We start from the raw sequence: 19,383 nt of genomic DNA, 5'->3' as shown, positions 1-19,383 counted from the left end.
TTCTTTGGCACTCACCTTTCTTTATAGTCCAACTCTCACATCCATAGAGGACGACTGAAAATATCAAAGCTTCGACTAGACAGAGCTTTGTTGACAAAGTAATGTCTCTGCTTTTTAATATGCTGTCTAGGTTGGTCATAGTTTTTCTTTTAAGGAACAAGCATCTTCTAATTTCATGACTGCAGTGATTTTGGAGCCCAAGAAAATAAAGTCTGTCACTATTTCCATTGTTTCCCCATCTATTTGCCATGAAGTGATGGGACCAGATGCCATGATCTTAGTTTTTTGAATGTTGAGTTTTAAGCCAACTTTGTCACCCTCCTTGTTCACTTTTATCAAGAGGCTCTTTAGTTCCTCTTCACTTCTCCCATAATGATGGTATCATCTGTATATTGGAGGTTATTGATATTTCTCCTGGCAAACTTGATTCCAGCTACAGTATACCTACATAATTCAGTCAATGTAATCACTTGTATTCAGTCAGTTCAATTAAGTTGCCCAGTCATGTCTGACTCTGCCACCCCATGGACTGCAGCACACCATGCCTCCCTGTCCATCACCAGCTCCCGGAGTTTACCCAAACTCATGTCCATCAAGTCAGTGATGCCATCCAACCATTTCATCCTCTATCGTCCCTTTCTCCTCCTGCCTTCAATCTTGCCCAGCATCAGGGTCTTTTCCAATGAGTCAGTTCTTTGCGTCAGGTCACCAAAGTGTTGGAGTTTCAGCTTCAGCATCAGTCCTTCCAATGAATATTCAGGACTGATTTCCTTTAGGATGGACTGGTTGGATCTCCTTGCAGTCTAATCACTTGGGTTGGTGAGATACAAATATTGATGAATTGAAAGTTTTTTACAGTGTGGAGAAGATGTAAGTTATCTACATATCCATTTTAACTATCTTGAAAGTATTTTTCCCTTAACGTGTTTTTCTTAGATTTATAGAAATTCTTGGTGTGTGTTAGTCATTCAGTCATGTCCAACTTTTTGCAACCCCATGGACTGTAGCCTGCCAGGCTCCTCTGTCCATGGGGATTCTCCAAGGAAGAATATTGGAGTGGGTTGCCAGTCCCTTCTCCATGGGATTTTCCCAACCCACAGAACAAACCCTGGTCTCCTGCATTGCAGACGGATTATCTACCATGTGAGCCATGAGGGAAGCTGTCATAGAATCCTTAAATGTGCATAAATATTTCAAAAGTTAAATAGAGTGAATTGGGCCTTTCTTCTCTTCCTTTAAGAATAATACACAAACTGGAGAAATTTTACATGTGATGACTTGAAGGATAGTGGTTTTTATTTCTTTTTCTGTTTGGTTTTCAGTGTTTAAAAAGGGTCAGGAAAGTTAACTTCTACATAGATTTTTGAATGATAACTTTGAGGTGTGAGATGTTGTTAACCTGATTTGCCACTCACCATTAATAAAACCATTTTTGTGTGATGGGCAAATTTTTATTAAAAGTAAAGAATAGCAATGAGATGAAAATGTAGTCCTATGATGAAGATGAAAAGTGTTTTTGGTTTTTAAATTAGAGAAAGGAAAGCTCAAAGGGAGCTGGGATTATTTTTATATAGCAGAAGTGTGATTATACTAAATTGTCCTCATCAAAAGATTAGTTCTGCATTTCTGAAGGATACTGGCGACAGGGTAGAGTTTCTATAGCAGAAAAAGAAGGTGTATCTTACCAAGGGGAGTGTGTCAGTTAGTCACTAAAGATGACCAGTAAGAATTTGGTCAGTTTCAGCTACCAGGTATAATAAGCACTTCAAACATTCTGTTGGCTTAAACATTTGTTTGAAAACAGGTAATTACATATACAGGATAACAGGTGATAACTAATAGCATATTTTATAGGTTACATACATTCTCACTGTTCTTCATCTCTTATTGCTGCTGGGAATTTCTTTATATGGCCATATTTTTATCTCAGAAATGAAATCTATTTATTCATTCATTCCTTATTCTAACATCATTATATGTATAATATGCAGATAAGTATAACTGAATATAGGATGTGTGTGTGTGATCGTGAAGGAACCCTGTGAGTCTTAAGCCAGTAGGTGTTTCTTATTTTTAATGGAAGGGATAAACCACAGACAGCAACCATTTTCAAAGGGTAGTGAGGAAATAAATCTGCTACACTAGGATTTTCATTACTAAAATTTGGGGTGCAGTTTAGAAAATGCATTTGTGTTGGAGGCATCTCACAGCTGCAATGTTTTACAGCAGTTACATGAATGCTAATTTAAGTAGAGGGTGGATGTATCTTTATTAGCCCTCCTTCAAAGGTAGAAAAGGATTTTGGCAAGGAAGGCATCTGTGCAACCACACAAAGATTTTGCATTTCCCCAAGTTGAAATTGATGGAATTCTACTGCCATGCTTGGCTTCTTCTCTTTTTATTTCTTGTAAGAAAGGTATTTTTCTTGTTCCTTCCCTTTAATTTTTGCCCAAAGCCTTTATCCAGTTGACTTTTTTTTTCACTTAAAATTTATGACCTGTGAATGAAACATAGGATACTCAATCTACTCACATATCTGTATAAACTTTAATAAGGCACCTAAATAAAATGTTTGAACAACAGTCTAAGAGTGACCTGTAAGATTATTTTCAGTGGCTCTATAGTACGTGCTGTGCACGAAACTTGACTTACACTCCAGTAATATACTACTCTTTCTTTTGTTATGCTTATTATTAAAAAGTTTTAGCAGTAATTTAGCAAAGTATCATAGTTAAGAGTTCATAAGTTTGCATTGGGTTATGTTAAGTTTGAATATGGTTCTATCTTACAACTTTGTGACCTGAAGCGAGCTTATATTCTACTTTTAAGACTCAATTTCCTCTTTCATAAAATGATTTAATAATTGTATGACATGAAGTGAAAGTGTTAGTCACTCAGTCATATTGGACTCTTTGCAACACCATAGACTGTCCGCTCTGTCCTAAAGGATTCTCCAGGCAAGAATACTAGAATGGGTAGCCATTTCCTTCTGCAAGGGATCTTCCTGACCCAGGGATCAAACCCAGATCTTCTGCATTGCAGGCAGATTCTTTACCATCTGAGCCACCAGGGAAGCCCTAGTGTAGTATAATGAAGTATAATGAAGGATGTTTACTGATGGTTAGATAAGGGGATGCATTTAGAACTTTCAGTGATAACTAACGAAGACCTATTGTATAGCACAGGGAGCTATACTCAATATTTTGTGTTAATCTATAAGAAAAAAGAGTCTGAAAAGGAATATATTTATGTGTGTATATCCCATGGACTATAGCCTGCCAGGATCCTCTGTCCATGGATTTCTCCAGGCAAGAATAATGGAATGGGTTGCCTTCACCTTCTCCAGGGCATCTTCTTGACCCAGGAATTGAACCATGGTCTCCTTCATTGCAGAGAAGGCACTGGCAACCCACTCCAGTACTCTTGCCTGGAAAATCCCATGGACGGAGGAGCCTAGTAGGTTGCAGTCCATGGGGTCATGAAGAGTCAGACACGACTGAGCGACTTCACTTTCACTTTTCACTTTCATGCATTGGAGAAAGAAATGGCAACCCACTCCAGTGTTCTTGCCTGGAGAATCCCAGGGGTGGCGGAGCCTGGGGGGCAGCCATCTATGGGATCGCACAGAGTTGGACACAACTGAACGACTTAGCACCAGCAGCAGCAGCTCCTTCATTGCAGGTGGATTCTGTACTGTCTGAGCCAAGGGGGAAACCCTATATATGCACACATAGATGTGTGTGTATGTGTGTGTATCTGAATTACTGTGCTGTAAAGAATCCACCTGCAACGTGGGAGACCTGGGTTTGATCCCTGGGTTGGGAAGATCCCCTGGAGAGGGGAAAGGCTACCCACTCCAGTATTCTGGCCCAGAGAATTCCGTGGATGGTATAGTCCATGGGATTGCAAAGAGTTGGACACAACTGAGCGACTTTCACTTCAACTAACATGATATTGTAAATAAGCTATATTTCAACAAAAATAAATGAATAAAACAAAATCCCTCCCTAAACTTTTAGAATATTCTTGCTACATGATGAAGAGTTAAATAAATAGTAAATATTATTTCTAAAGCAATAATACTAGGAACATGTAAACATTATTTAGGACAGTAAGTGAAATGTTTTTGCTAGTGTGTCACAGAGAAAATGGGAAGTCAAATGTAGAGAATGGGTAAATATATTAAGAAAACACATGATTTTCTCTATTTTGATGGTTGATACCCCATGTATTAAGTGCCCACACTGTTCCAGGCATCACACAAGCAATGCCCATTTGTTATTCCAATGCAATCTTATACTAACTAATAATGTAACCAACTCAATGAAGTGAAATACTCACCTAGTAAACACAAGTGAACAGAAACATCAGGCTCCTAATCCATATATTCTAAATACAAAATCCCATTTTCTTTCACTGCCCTTCATTCCCGCTGTAATTGAGAAATTACTAAGATGAAGACCATCAGGATACTTGGAGACTTTCTCAAAACTGGCTTTGGATTTTGAGTCAGAAATGGAGAGCCTGCCCCTAGTGGTCATAGATCGCTGCATCGGGGACAGGCTGCATGGGAAATGGTGGGTCAGCTATACCCAGGTGGCTCAGTTCAGTTCAGTTGCTTAGTCGTGTCCGACTCTTTGCGACCCCATGGACTGCAGCACACCAGGCCTCCCTGTCCATCACCGATTCCTGGAGTTTATCCAAACTCATGTCCATTGAGTTGGTGATGCCATTCCAACCATCTCATCCTCTGTCGTCCCCTTCTCCTCCCAACTTCAGTGTTTCCCAGCACCAGGGTCTTTTCCAATGAAACAGTTCTTTGCACCAGGTGACCAAGGTATTGGAGTTTCAGCTTCAATATCAGTCCTTCCAATGAACACTCAGGACTGATCTCCTTTAGGATGGACTTGTTGGATCTCCTTGCAGTCCAAGGGACTTTCCAGCACCACAGTTCAAAAGCATCAATTCTTTGGCAGTCAGCTTTCTTTATGGTCCAACTCTCGTATCCATATGTGACTACTGGAAAAACCATAGCTTTGACTAGACGGACCTTTGTTAGCCAAGTAATGTCTCTGTTTTTTAATATGCTGTCTAGGTTGGTCATAACTTTCCTTCCAAGGAGTAAGCGTCTTCTAATTTCATGACTGTAGTCACCATCCCAGGTGGCTCAGTGGTAAAAAATCTACCTGCCTATGCAGGAGACACAGGTTTAATCCCTGAGTAGGGAAGATCCCCTGGAGTAGGAAATGGCACCCCACTCCAGTATTCTTGCCTGGAAAATCCCATGGACAGAGGGGCCTGAAGGGCTACAGTGCATAGGGTCGCAACGAGTCAGACATGACTTAGTGACTGAGCAGGCATGCAATACTGTTGGGGCCACAAGACCTGACTATAATGCTAACCTCAAGAGGCTGGTGGAGAAATTTGCTTTATAGAAGTGGTAGCCAGCTTTAAACAATGGCAACTGGGTAAGCTTTAGGCCAAATGCCCTCAAAAAAGAAAAATATGTTAGTACTGGGTAGAATTTTTCAGGGCTCAAAGAATTAACTTGAGTATAGTTTTGATATCTTTGGGGCAAAGAGTTGGACTGTTGGTCTTTGTCTGGGCAAAGATCAAAACTAGTTTTTAGATACATGAGATAACCTTACACTACAGCAGGGATAAATCCTGGGAGAGTTACAACTAGACTTTTGTAGAAGTGGGTCATTCTTACAAATAGGTAAATTGTACCTATCATGGTCTACTGCATGCTATTGTTAAGAGAAAGAACTGCAGTGTATTGCATTGTAAAAACAACTACTCTAGAGATCCTGGAGCTAGACCTTAAGGTATGTTCCTCATCTATGGCTGCTTCAGGTTTTTCCCTAGTATATTTGTGATCCCAGGTAAACATTTTTTTTTTCGAGGCTTCTTTCTATATGCATAATTGACTTTAACTAAGATCAGTATATCAGGTATTGTAATCTCACATGATCCTGGGACATGAATACTTTGCCAGCCAAGAGGAGTATTCTGTTCATTAGACTGCACTCTTGGAACCAGGGACTTGGTATAGGATGACCCATATAAACACAAGTTCTAGAATTCTTGAGGCATTTGGTTAATCACATATGAAGCTGAGAGTCAGATAATTCTGCAAAGGGAAAAAAATGGGAATCAGAGGTCACTGTCACTCAATCAAGACTGTCAGTCTCTCTCAGCATCCAAATGGAAGCTAAGAAAATTTTGAGAAAGACCTTCCAAAGTGCATAAGCCATTGAAGCGATGGTGGGGCAGGGAACCCCCTTGCCTTGGTCTTAGGGGGTTAGTGATCTACTTCATAAGGCTCTTATGAAAAATAAAGAATGCATGAAGCTTGCTTAGCTATTTCCTCACAGGTGATCAGCACTGAGTCTAATGTTAGATAGCTGATTACATCCACAAACATTCTCAAGATATGTCAAATAAATCAACCTTTATATAACAGTTAGGCTGTCCTGTCTTTTGTTTGTATTAGTGTATAGTAACTAAAGCGTGATTCACAATGTTAGAATGGTTATATATGTTTTTCTCCTAACAACTGTGATGTAAGTAATTCCCACTCCATTCCCATTCCTTTCTCCAAGAGGAGAAAAATAAAAGGTCACAACACAAAAATAGCATTTGGTTGCATTTAGGTGGTTTACACTTTCGTGCGGTGTTCGGCAAACACACATCCTCTTTGGAGCTCAAGACCTGTATTTTAAGTAAATTGTCATAAATACAAATGAATCTCCCCCATCTTGATGGTGTGCCCTCATGTAGTGCTTTCTTGTCTTTTCAGATCCCCCAGATTAGTTATGCATCAACGGCACCCGAGTTAAGTGATGACCGGCGCTATGACTTCTTCTCGCGTGTGGTCCCTCCCGATTCCTTTCAAGCCCAGGCCATGGTAGACATTGTAAAGGCCCTGGGTTGGAATTACGTGTCTACTCTCGCATCGGAAGGAAGTTACGGAGAGAAAGGTGTGGAATCCTTCACCCAGATATCCAAAGAGGCAGGTAGGATGAGATCACAGTGATCAAGATGACCCTCTTTAAATGTCTGTGGCTTTAGGCTTCTTTCAATCATTAGTGAACACTATCGACAATAACCCTATTCCTACCTTCACATTCCCCATTGCCTGTGAAGTGAATCTACAGAGTCCTCATTTATAGCACGTTGTGGTTTGGAAGATAATATTTTCAAAGCTGTGAAACTGAAATCCCTTAAAAGTGGAAGAAGTAGAGGAAAATAATAGGTACTAAAATTGCCATCTGACTTCTGTGCAATAGCTGGTAGTGTGGATTACATTATGTCTAAGGAAAATAAGCAAATGTGGCTAAATATGCCTCTTCATGCATCCTTCCTCTTTGCCCCTCTCCAAAATGAAGAGAATTGTTTAAATTATGAAAACCCAATTACAGTTACACTGTGCTTTGAAGGTGAGTAATGGTGAGGGCTCTGAATGACTTGGCCAAAACAAATTAAGTGAATTATCCAAGCAGTAGAGTGTACTTAGATATCCTTTGAAACTGTAGATTCTTTTGAGGCAGTTCTATTAGATAGCATTTGGAGAAGTTTCTTTTATGTTTGCTTATTAAACTCAAAATGGAAGGTAATGGGTTCAAATGTTTGGCAGATGAGACATAATCTTCAAACTTAAGAATCGTGACAATGTATATGCTGGCTTCCCCGTACGGAAATGCTGAATCTAGTAAATACAGATTTTTTTGAAAAATTTCATGCTTTGATATTCCTAAAAAGTTTTTAGGCTAAAGTCTGGTCCTTGGTTTTGGCGGTAAGGATATTATCCAAACTGTCATTGATCAGAATAGTTAACTAACTGTAAGGCCAACAAACAGAGTGATAGAAGCAGAGGTCCTTCTCATGAGGATAGATGCCATAAATCCTGAAGACATGGCTTGGAGCGTTTGACCTTCAGTCTGTAGGTGAAAGTCTATACACTATCAATAGTCTATCTACAGTCTCTATATATAGACTATCTATAGGCTGTAGACTATAGATGGTCTATCACAGACTATCACAGTCTCAGGCATGTGATGCTCCCGCATGTGGATGGTACGTCTGTACATGGCTGCTGAAAGAAGGGAGCCATGATTTCCTTATGAATCTTGTGCTTCTTTCTCAGTGTTTTATCATTATGTCTAATTTGAAAATGTCACTGGAGGGCTCGGTTATTCTTATACTCTTCCTTCTGGCTGAAATATGTCACTCTTAGCACCTTTGACTGCATAGCTCCTAATGGTTTACAGGATTCATCCTTAATGCCATTTCTAGGTTCATACAAACATGTATACAAAACCTTCTGGGCTCTGTCAGCGTGGTCTTGTGTTTCTAGGGACCGCTCCCACACCAGTTATCACCGGTTAGCCTAGTTTGTTGTTGCTGTCCTTTTCAGTCTTGCCCCATAGACTTTAAAAGAGAATCTGTCTTTCTGAGTCACCGTTGTACTCCCAGCTACTCTGTTTCTAAGGGAAGCATTTCTGGAGTGATTCAGTGAGAAACTTTCTGATTAAGAAATAAGTCTTAACTCTGGCCTGTGTCTTCCATGCTGTGATTTATAAGACTCATTAACAGCTGAATTCATGAATCTTGAGAGAACAGCCTAACCACTTTTGATAACCATGCATTTATTTCTTTCTTTGTTTCTTTGACTTCTGCTTTAGTGAAAATAATGTTAGAGGCTGACTTAAAGACATATCTAAAATATGGTCATAATAACCAATATGTAGGATAAAATGAAGAGAAAATATGGGTAAAATAGTAAGATAAGGCTCAGAAATAAAGTTCAGATGCCATCTTGTTCTACAGAATTTCCACAGGTGAATCTAAAGATACTGGACAAAGCAAAGGGTATTACCCACTTAGTTATAAAATGTGCAGTGTTCAAAAGGCCAAAATCATGTTGATTGTTTAGTAAAGGAGAGGATCAAGACAAATGTTGGCCTTTATAAAAGTCTGTATTCTATAACAGGTCAGTGCTGAGTTTCCAATGGTTGTTTATTCCTGGTGTCACTTGGCGAAAACTTTACATATACAAAGTCTGTTGTATATGACTCTTCAAAAAGGAAAGGACCTTGTAATATAATCTGAACTCCCCAACTTATAATTTTAGCTAATCATACATTGAAATGACCCAGCCCAAAATAAAATTATTGGCAGCCATTTGGGATAAAACCCTTCAATCTGAAAGCCTTTCAATTTGGGTATGAGGGTAACTAAAAAGCCAGCTGCAGAAATGCCAGAAAACACTGTGAGTTCAGGTAATGTCTTGCAATAAGTTCTTCTTCATTATGATAGTTGACATGCATTTATATTAAATTTCATTGGAACCACACCATATGTACAATGAATTTAAGTAAATTCATTTGTGTGTTTAACAGAGCCCTCAGCATTAAACTCCCTCCTCTCTCCCCAAGAAAGGAGGAAATAAGAGGAGGGGAACTTATAATTGAAGTGGTATGTGACAAGTCTGCTCACTCAGTATGTGTATTTCTTAGGAAAAAACTTAAGATGGGAAGCATGATTCCATCATTTCTCAGGTGGGTGTCACTTCTGCAGGCTGCTCATATTGTGAGCATGTTGCCAGCCCAAAGGTGATTCCAGTGTATCTTCTCTGGCATTCAGAGGAACAACAATATATGCTAATTCGAAGTAAAAAGGATTATAAAAATTTGCCCTATTGAAATTTCAGTAAAGTATACATTCTTAGGGAATTTTAGGTAACTTTCAAGGGTAATTTTCAGAGTTTACTTTTTTTCTTTGCTAGTTCTAGAACTTGATCCTCTAGAAAGACACAAGTCAAGGTGCACGTAGGAGAGGTAGAGTGGCATATAGATAAGCTAGTGCAAAGCTATCAGAAAGACCTGGATTTGGATAATGGTTTCCATCACTTGTATTCTGTGTAATGTTTGACACGTAATTGAACTTTCCAAGTCTCAGATTCCTTTTATAGAGAATGAGGTTAATGAGAGTAAGATAAATTAAATCCTGTATGGGAAACACAACACCCAATGATGCCTAATTATTAGTGTTCCACACTAGTTTCTTATAAATCAGTGACGTTATTGAAGTTATTGCTTGAGTTTGAAAAGATTGAAAATAACTGGAGTGATAGATAACACTTGCCTTTAGTCGTAACTGAAAGGTTATGTATGTATGTGTGTGTGTGTATATATATATATATATATAAAATACAGCTGAGTTGCTATTCTTACTAACATGCTTTCATTGTATAAGAAGCATACCAAGAAAAGGAAGTGTTGACCTTTTCATATGGTATGTGTGTGTATGTGAGGGTAAGTGGAGACAGCAAGCTCAAGGATAATGTTTCTGTGTTCTGCTGGAAGGTTCCAAGGAGTTACTTCCATTCTTTCAAACAGTTTGAGTATTGTGGTTCTTCTTTATAAATGTCTGTAAAAGTTGCACTCTTTCAAAGTGTTTCAGTTCCAAACTTTAGGCTTAAGTCTTTAAGCAAAGGCTACTTATAAAACTGGATCCTAAAGGATCTTCACCATGCATGTAGGCATAGAACATGGGATGCATGCTCCTTTGTTAGATTCTGAGAGAACCAATCAAGACAATGATGTCAGAAAAGAAAGCTGCCCTTCAGGGCCATCTAATTTGTCTGGGACATGAAAGTTTATATACAGTTTCTCTATGCTGCCAGAAGACCTTAATAATTCTCCTCTCATGTATAGTCATGGGATATTTAAATATGCATGGATGCTGCTCCTTGTTGAACTTTCAGAGAGGACTGTAACATGATTTTCTCAGATGATGAGATTTTTGTAAAACAGTTATATTTGCATAAATTGCCCTGTTTATTTGAATGGTTGCACATGCAATATCAACAAAAGCAATAATATCACACAGAATGAGAGCCTATTCACTCCCAGTGTGCTTTAGAATTCAGGTCAGCATGATAAAATAAGTAGCATAAATTAGACATAAAGACTTCTTTTCTAAGTTAGGGTCAAAAGAAGTGCTTATGATCATGTAATATAGTCCAGTAATATAGTCTAGAGCTTTTGAACCAAATTTGGGTCAAGGATTATGAGAGCAAGGACATCACATATAACTACTCTAGTTTGTCACAATTTTCAGGAGAATCTCATGACCACTGCTTTGTAATGTGACACAAATAGTCATGCTTCATTACTGCCATGGTGTCATGAGATATATCAACTTTTCAAAACCAGAAAGAATGTTTGAACTATCCTTTGGTATTTCATGCTGATCACTTAATCACTTATTTCAGCTGGTCTTATAATTATTAGGTAAACTCTAGACTTTTTAATTAATTTAGTACTTTCTCTTGACCTAGAATTGGAGAAGGAAATGGCAACCCACTCCAGTATTGTTGCCTGGAGAATCCCATGGACAGAAGAACCTGGTGGGCTGCTGTCCATGGGGTTGCCCAGAGTTGGACATGACTGAAGTGACTTAGCAGCAGCTTGACCTAGAATGGTTTTACCTAGAGTAACTAGATGAAGATTTAACTGCCTATGGTAACTATTATTCAGCCTTCAGTTTTTTTTTTTTAACCTCAGGAACAGGTTGGATTTGTTCATTATAGGATTTGGTTCTCATTAGAGGATCCTTTGCTCCGCCCTCCCTCACAGATGCAATGCTTTCTTTCATTGGCTGTGTTGTCGATCTTCCCCACCTGACTAACCTCTGTGAGGTCAGGGCTTTGCCTTGGAACCCTATCATCTAGCCTAATTTGGGGCATATAAAAATCATTCAGTAAATATTTGCTAAGGAAAGAGAAAAGGATGAACAGTTGTATTTTCCATTTGCCTTTATTGGGGGTAAAATGGCATGTAGAGGAAACCCTTATGATATATAATTTTTAGAATGTATAAATATTTGATTTGTGAGTCACAAAAATTATATCCTAGATCTGTTTGCTTAGATTTGTCGCAGTTACCCCCACCCTAACTCTACTGCATTCTTCCCTGTTACCACCCCCACACAAAACTTACAGCAGCATGATGCATCAGGGCTGTAATTCACAGTATTCCCATCTATATTTCTACACTAACTTTGAGGATTTTCCAATTTTGTTTTGCCTCTATCTATATCATGGTCAATATAGAAAACTCTGAGACATTCTAATATCTGCTTGGAGTGTTTCCTTAATGAATTGTTCAGTGATCCCAGTTTAAATTACAAGTGTTGAATAAGGACTTAATTTCAAAACGCAAAATCCCAAGCACTCTCATGATATCATTCATTTCCCATTGTGATTAAAATGAAACTAAGTTCCTCAAGACAAAGCTTTATTATTTTAATTTTTGGACCTTCAGTGGTTAACACAGTACTTCAGATTTTAACCCACACCCAGTTTGTTAGCATGTCTTGAGTATATGTCCCTTATCCCCAACTACCATTATAGTTCCTTTAGTTCTGAGCCCCACTTTTTTCTTAATGGTACATAGCTTCAGCTATCCATGCCTCCAGGTCAGCTCCTCCAATATAGGATCTGTTTAACTAAGATGATCATCTTTTCAAAAAATAAATGCAGAAATTCTGTTATCTGTCCCTGGCTTCCCTTACTCCATAGGATTAAGCAAAAGATGGGTAGCCTGGAGAATAGGTTATTTCTGACCTGGTACCTGATGTGGTCACCAGTCTTACTCCATACTATGCCTGTCACCTTTGATTCTACTTCAAGCCCCCATGTATACATTTCTTGTCCTACCACAGTCAGCCTTCTGTGGGTGTCAGGTTATTCTGTGCCTTTGCTAATCCTTTGCTTTCTGCCTGGACTATGAGCTAACTCTTTTTCCAAAGCCTAACACCTTGAAAAAAGTTATCCCTGGCATAGTCTCCCTTCATGGTCCTGTTTTGGATCACAGTGTGTACATGTGTCTTTTTTATTTTTTAATAGCACAGCACTGTAAAGTCCCTCTCCATGAATAAAGTCGTGGGATTGACCAATTGTCAAGTCACAATGAGAGAATGAGGCTGCATATCATGGTAGAGCCAAAAGGCCAGAATTTCATGTTCTAGGCTCCTCTGGAGTTAGGACACAGTCATATCACCTAGCCTTGGCTTATCAAACATACCCAGGCATTCTTGCCATAGGTAGATCAAGAGCTAGAGACACAAAGGAGGGACCATGGTATTCTATTTTATTGATAGGCAGCTGCAGCAGAAGTATCCAGGATCCAGGGGTAGATCCAGGGGCAGTAAAATCGTGGTATCTAGCATGAAATGGCAGTGGGAGCACAACCTCCTACTTCCCATTTCCAAGAGCAGCAGCAGCAGGGCCCCAGCGAACTTGGCCCTGTGGTACTTTTTTTTTTTTACCTTTGATTCTAACAGCCTAGTCACCCTTTGTTTCATCTTTTGACTTCGGTTTCTTGGTCTCCCCAGTGATTCTATAGATCATCTAGAACAATTTCAATCAGTATTTTACTACTTAATCTAGAAAGACTTGCTTATGTTATTTGGCTTCTACCTTCATAAATGTAATCGAGTGTTGCTTCTAAGAGTTCTATAACACTTTGTGCATAACTATCATGGTATTTGTTGCATGTCATTGTAATCATTGTAATCTATCTAATCCTCTCCCATTTGAATGTGAGTTTATTTTTATTTTTTCTTAGCATGAAGATTTGACTTTTATATATCACAAAATGATTACCATGATAAGTTTAGTGAGCATCCATTATCTGATATAGATTCAGAATTGAAGATATAGAAAAAATTTAATTGTGATGAGAACTCTTAGAATTTAATCTCTTATTGAGTCTCGTATATAGCATATACCAGTGTTAATTGTGTTTCTCATGTTGTATATTACAACTCTGATACTTACTTATCTTATAACTGGAAGTTTGTACCTTTTGACCACCTCCAGTTCCCCCTCCTTCTATCCCTTACCTCTGGTAACTAGAAGTTTGACCTGTTTTTCTATGAGTTTATTTTTGAGGTGTAGTTGGCCTACAACACTGTGTTAGTTCCTATCATATGCTGTGGTGATTCAGTATTTCTGTACATTTCAAAATAGTCATCATGACAAGTCTAGTTACATACAGCATGTCACCATACAAAGATATTACATAGTTACCGACTGTCTTCCCCAGACTGGGTATGTACATTTCATACCCATGACTCATTTATTTTAGAACTCATTTATTTAGTAAGTTTATTGAAGGTAGGAATTATGTTGTGTTTGACTTTCGGCACTCTGTATCTAGGATAATGTCCAACAGAGATTAGGCTCAATATATGTACCCTGAATTTTAAAATACTCTATAATAGTATAAGAGTATACTATTATAAGAGTTTAAGAGTATAGTAAAATAGTATAATAGTATATAATAGTATAACTCCAAGGTTATAGTTGGAAATTTCTTCCAATTTTAGCTTTCAAAGTTATCATTAATATGCTATAATAAATTTATGAGAAGAGAAAAATGGGGTAAAGCATCTGGTGGTATGTCTTACACTCAAACAGTGCATGTCTGAATACTTTCTTTGAGTAATGTATGCTATGAGTAAATAGAAGTTAGCAGGTAAGACTGCCCTAAGGTGTTGAAGAAGACTCTTGAGAGTCCCTTGGACTGCAAGGAGATCCAACCAGTCCATTCTAAAGGAGATCAGTCCTGGGTGTTCATTGGAAAGACTGATGTTGAAGCTGAAACTCCAATACTTTGGCCACCTGATGCGAAGAGCTGACTCATTGGAAAAGACCCTGATGCTGGGAAAGATTGAGGGCCGGAGGAGAAGGGGACGACAGAGGATGAGATGGTTGGATGGCATCACTGACTCGATGGACATGGGTTTGGGTGGACTCTGGGAGTTGATGGACAGGAAGGCCTGGAGTGCTGCGGTTCATGGGGTCACAAAGAGTCGAACGTGATTGAGCAACTGAACTGAACTCTGCCCTAAATGGGGTAGTGAGTGACATTTTAGGAAGAGGTTGTCATGTAAAAAAAACCCAAAGAGAAAATTGTTTAATAGCATTTAACATTTTAAATGTTTCAAATGAAACAGAATCAGTTTGAAAGAATTTTGACTCAGATTTCTAAATGGAGAGTGCTCTTTCACTCAACATAAAAAGTACTGCAGAAAATGGTTTGGCTTTGGGGTTAAGAACTTGTGCTTCCAGCCCTAACTGTTTTGGTAACTGAGAGCCAGCATCTTGCTGCTTTGGTTTGCAAAGTCATCACCTATTCATTGTGAAAATTAGCCTCTCTCAGTTCAGAGAATTCTAGGATCCTAATCCACCTTGATTGAAAAAGATAGGTTTCCTGGGCAATAGACCATCGTTGTTGATGTGGGACTAAGGTGGATGATAACAGATTGTTTTCACTGCATGTAGAAATGCAATGAAAAAGTGTTTCTCAGCAAGTCCTCCTCATCTCTTCCACCTACCTTCATTGCAGTTGAGCAATATGGAGGAATGTGAAAACATCTGAATACAAAATGAAGCCCTCCTTTATTCGTTGACTTAAATATGGTTACCATATGTTGCATGTGCTGAGGGGAAAAAGAACATGGGATTCTGGCATCAAAGTTAAAGATGTAGTGAAAAGGCACATAGGTCATCTTTTTATATAGGAATGGAGACTCAAATATAGAAAATTCTTTTTAATAATAGAATTTTTTGGTCAGTTGAGTAGAAGGAAAGAGAATCATGCTTCTGCAGTGGTTATCATTATACCACTGAACTTCAGAGGCAGAACATCTGACCTACTATCCCTGTTGAGTGACACTGCATTTAGCGTTCAAACGAACTTTTCTTTTCCCAGTCTTTACAAAAATACTCATTTGAAGAGACTCCCAGTTTTGAATCCCATAGGTTTTGATAAATGTCAGCAAAAGAGAGAAAATATTGGAAGAATATTAGTGAGCTTATAGAATTGGAGGAAACTATATGAAACCTAAGTGCTTATGGGGCATATCTATGTTTTGCTTGTGTGAAAGTAGGACATTTTGATTTTGAGTCCCACTAACAGTATATAGCAACCCACTCATATTCTTGCCTGAAGAATTCCATGGACAGAGGAGCCTGGCAAGCTAGAGTCTATGGGGTGGCAAAGAGTCAGACACGGCTGAGCAACTAACACACAAGACTATACACAGTGAGGAACAGTTATTTCCAATGTAATTTCAGTGCTCTAACTGAAACTTGGGGTGGTCAGAGTCGAAACAAGGCTGTCTTTCTGGTTGCCTTTGCCAGAGTGTTCCTCTATGTTGGAATAGGCAAGTTCAGGCACCCATGTAGAAAAATGGCAATGCTTATCAAAGCAGAGGCAAGGAGGTAGGTACTGGAATTAGTCAAATGGATAGTTCTGAATAATAGATGGGTACTCCAGCCCAGGAAATATTAAATTGATGAATGGCTCCTTGGAAAATATCTATTTACTGGAGCTTAATCTTCCTAAATTATTCTGTGTTTTGAACAACTTGATGCCTGTAAGTGTATCTTCTTCGGGACCTGCACAGAGAGATCTGTTTACCTTTTATTTGGCAAACAGACCCCTGCTGTTAAATTGTTCAAGAGATTATAGGAAATTCTACAAAGCCCCTTATCAGTTGCATTAGTGCTCCCCAGGCAAACTGAAGACAGCTAGATGATCAATACCTCGGCAGTAATAGTAGCCATCCTAAAGAGGTACTGCACTGACTGACTGAGGTCCTGGACCACTAGTAGCTCCAAATTTGCCTATTCCCAATTCTTCACATTTCTTGTTACTCATGAATAACAAGCACTTAAAACATAATGCCAACAATCATTAGATGATATTATTCCATTGAATGCATTAATATGTTAGAGTCAGCATTAATTATCAAGCAGGCTCCTTTCTAGGTTGGTATTACTGGGATGTCACCACAGTGTACAGGCCACAGTACTAGGATGATCCTTTGAAAAACTAGTACACAGATTGGGAATGCAAACTAGTACAGCCGCTATGGAAAACAGTGTGGAGATTTCTTAAAAAACTGGAAATAGAACTGCCATATGACCCAGCAATCCCACTTCTGGGCATACACACTGAGGAAACCAGATCTGAAAGAGACACATGTACCCCAGTGTTCATTGCAGCACTGTTTATAATAGCCAGGACATGGAAGCAACCTAGATGCCCATCAGCAGATGAATGGATAAGGAAGCTGTGGTACATATACACCATGGAATATTACTCAGCCGTTAAAAAGAATTCATTTGAATCAGTCCTAATGAGATGGATGAAACTGGAGCCCATTATAGAGAGTGAAGTAAGCCAGAAAGATAAAGAACATTACAGCATACTAACACATATATATGGAATTTAGAAAGATGGTAATGACAACCCTATATGCAAATCAGAAAAAGAGACACAGAAGTACAGAACAGACTTTTGAACTCTGTGGGAGAAGGTGAGGGTGGGATGTTTTGAAAGAACAGCATGTATATTATCTATGGTGAAACAGATCACCAGCCCAGGTGGGATGCATGAGACAAGTGCTCGGGTCTGGTGCACTGGGAAGACCCGGAGGGATCAGGTGAAGAGGGAGGTGGGAGGGGGGATCGGGATGGGGAATACGTCATCCCCCGGCTGATTCATGTCAATGTATGACAAAACCCACTGAAAAAATAAATAAATAAATAAAGGGAAAAAAAAAAAACTAGTACACAGATTAAAGCATAGTATTTCCATAAAGGGGGGAATATTAAAAGTGAAGTCATCATAATAATGATAAAGGTCTCAAGAAAAATTCAAGGTATTTATTAAAAGGACTTACAAATAAATGATGCCTACTACACATCTCAACATGTAAAAAGAAAAAAAAAAAGGTTAATTTTCCTAGAGTGTTGGTGATCTTTTGAATTTAAATATGAAAGTTTAAAAAATCAACATCACAGTGACATATCTGGTATATTTCTTAATGAAGATAAATTCCCTTGATTTTAATTCTGTTGAAGTTGTCAGAATTAAAACTATAGAACTTTTGGTATATGGTGACTAATTATATAGAAATATGTTTTTACCAATGTCTTAATTCTAGAGGCTACAGAAATCATAGATTCTTCTGATCTAATTTTTTTTGTTTGTTTGTTTTTGGCAGAAAGTACTTAATACTTAGTTCTATAAAAGGATCACATGTGTTATTTTCTAAAAACCTGATATATGGTGTTGCACTTAGTACAAATTCTACTGCACACTTTTGATTAACTGGTGTAAACTGTGTTGTCAGTCTGTTCTCTTTTTTTCTTTCTTTCTTTATTTTTTTGTCAGTCTATTCTTATGGGTGCTTTGTTCAACAGTTACTGATAATTAAGATCGGAAGTAGAGATTGGAATGGCTTACAGTAGACTCACAGATGGCATCCTGCTTTAGGGGTTACATCGTTCATCTCTTGGGATCCCACTCTATTTTCCCCCAGCTTTCTTGAAATATGATTGACATTTAATGTTGTTCAAGTTTAAGGTGGACAACCTGATGATTCGGCACTTAATATTTCAAAATGGTTGCCACAGTGGGGCTAGTCAGCATCTGTCGCCTCACACGGTGACCGTTTCTTTTTGTGGTGAAAACAGCAGATCTTACTCTCTCAGCAGCTTTCAGGTGTGTAGTAAAGTATTATTGACTATAAACATCTTGCTGTACTTCAGATCCCTAAAACTTATTTACGTAATAACCAAAAGTTTGTACCGTTTGACAGACATCTCCTGGTTACCACCTCCCTATCCCCTGGAAACTACCATTCTACTTTCTGTTTCTTTGGGTTCAGCCTTTTAAGCTTCCACATACAAGTGATATCAGGTAGTAATCATATTTCTCTAGCCTACTCCATTTGTCATAATGCTTCCAGGTTCCATCAGCAATTGTTGCACATGTCAGGATCTCCTTCTTTCTGATGACGGAGTGATAGCCCACTGTTTGTATGTGTGTGTATACCGCATTTCCTTTATTCATCTGTCCCCATGTGGACATTCAGGTTGTTTATCCTGGCTCAGGAAATGTGAGAGTGCAGTATCTCTTTGAGATCCTGATTTTATTTGCTTTGAACAGATACCCAGAAATGTAATTGCTGGATCATGTAGTAGTTCTATTTTTAATTTCTTGGGGAGCATTCATACTGTTTCCCATAGCAGTTGTACCAATTATATTCCCACCAGCAGTGCATAGGAGTTCCTTTTTTTACCACGTTCCTGTCAACATTTGTTATTTCTAACTCTTTTTGATGATAGCTATTCTAACAGATGTGAGATGCTATCTCATTGTGGTTTTAATTTTCATTTCCCTGATGATTAGTGATGTTGAACATCATTTCATGTACCTGTTGGCCATTTGTTTATCTTTTTTGGAAAAATGCAAATTCAGCTCTTCCATCCATATTTTAATCAGACTGTTTTTT

At 38.5% G+C, this 19,383-nt stretch overlaps 1 protein-coding gene across 1 annotated transcript in view; it reads left to right on the top strand.

The window, feature by feature from the left end:
• Window positions 1-19,383, top strand: part of GRM7 (glutamate metabotropic receptor 7) — an 881,121-nt gene that overhangs the window by 267,422 nt on the left and 594,316 nt on the right. Inside the window, exon 2 of the mRNA XM_043886644.1 lies at window positions 6,803-7,019. Within this exon, the coding sequence (XP_043742579.1) occupies window positions 6,803-7,019 (217 nt within the window). The remainder of the gene's footprint in view (window positions 1-6,802; window positions 7,020-19,383) is intronic.

The sequence above is a fragment of the Cervus elaphus genome, chromosome 24, assembly GCF_910594005.1.
Source record: "Cervus elaphus chromosome 24, mCerEla1.1, whole genome shotgun sequence".
Taxonomy (NCBI): domain Eukaryota; kingdom Metazoa; phylum Chordata; class Mammalia; order Artiodactyla; family Cervidae; genus Cervus; species Cervus elaphus.
The sequence above is the reverse complement of the archived record's forward strand: the minus strand, read 5'-3'. Positions and strand labels throughout refer to the sequence as shown.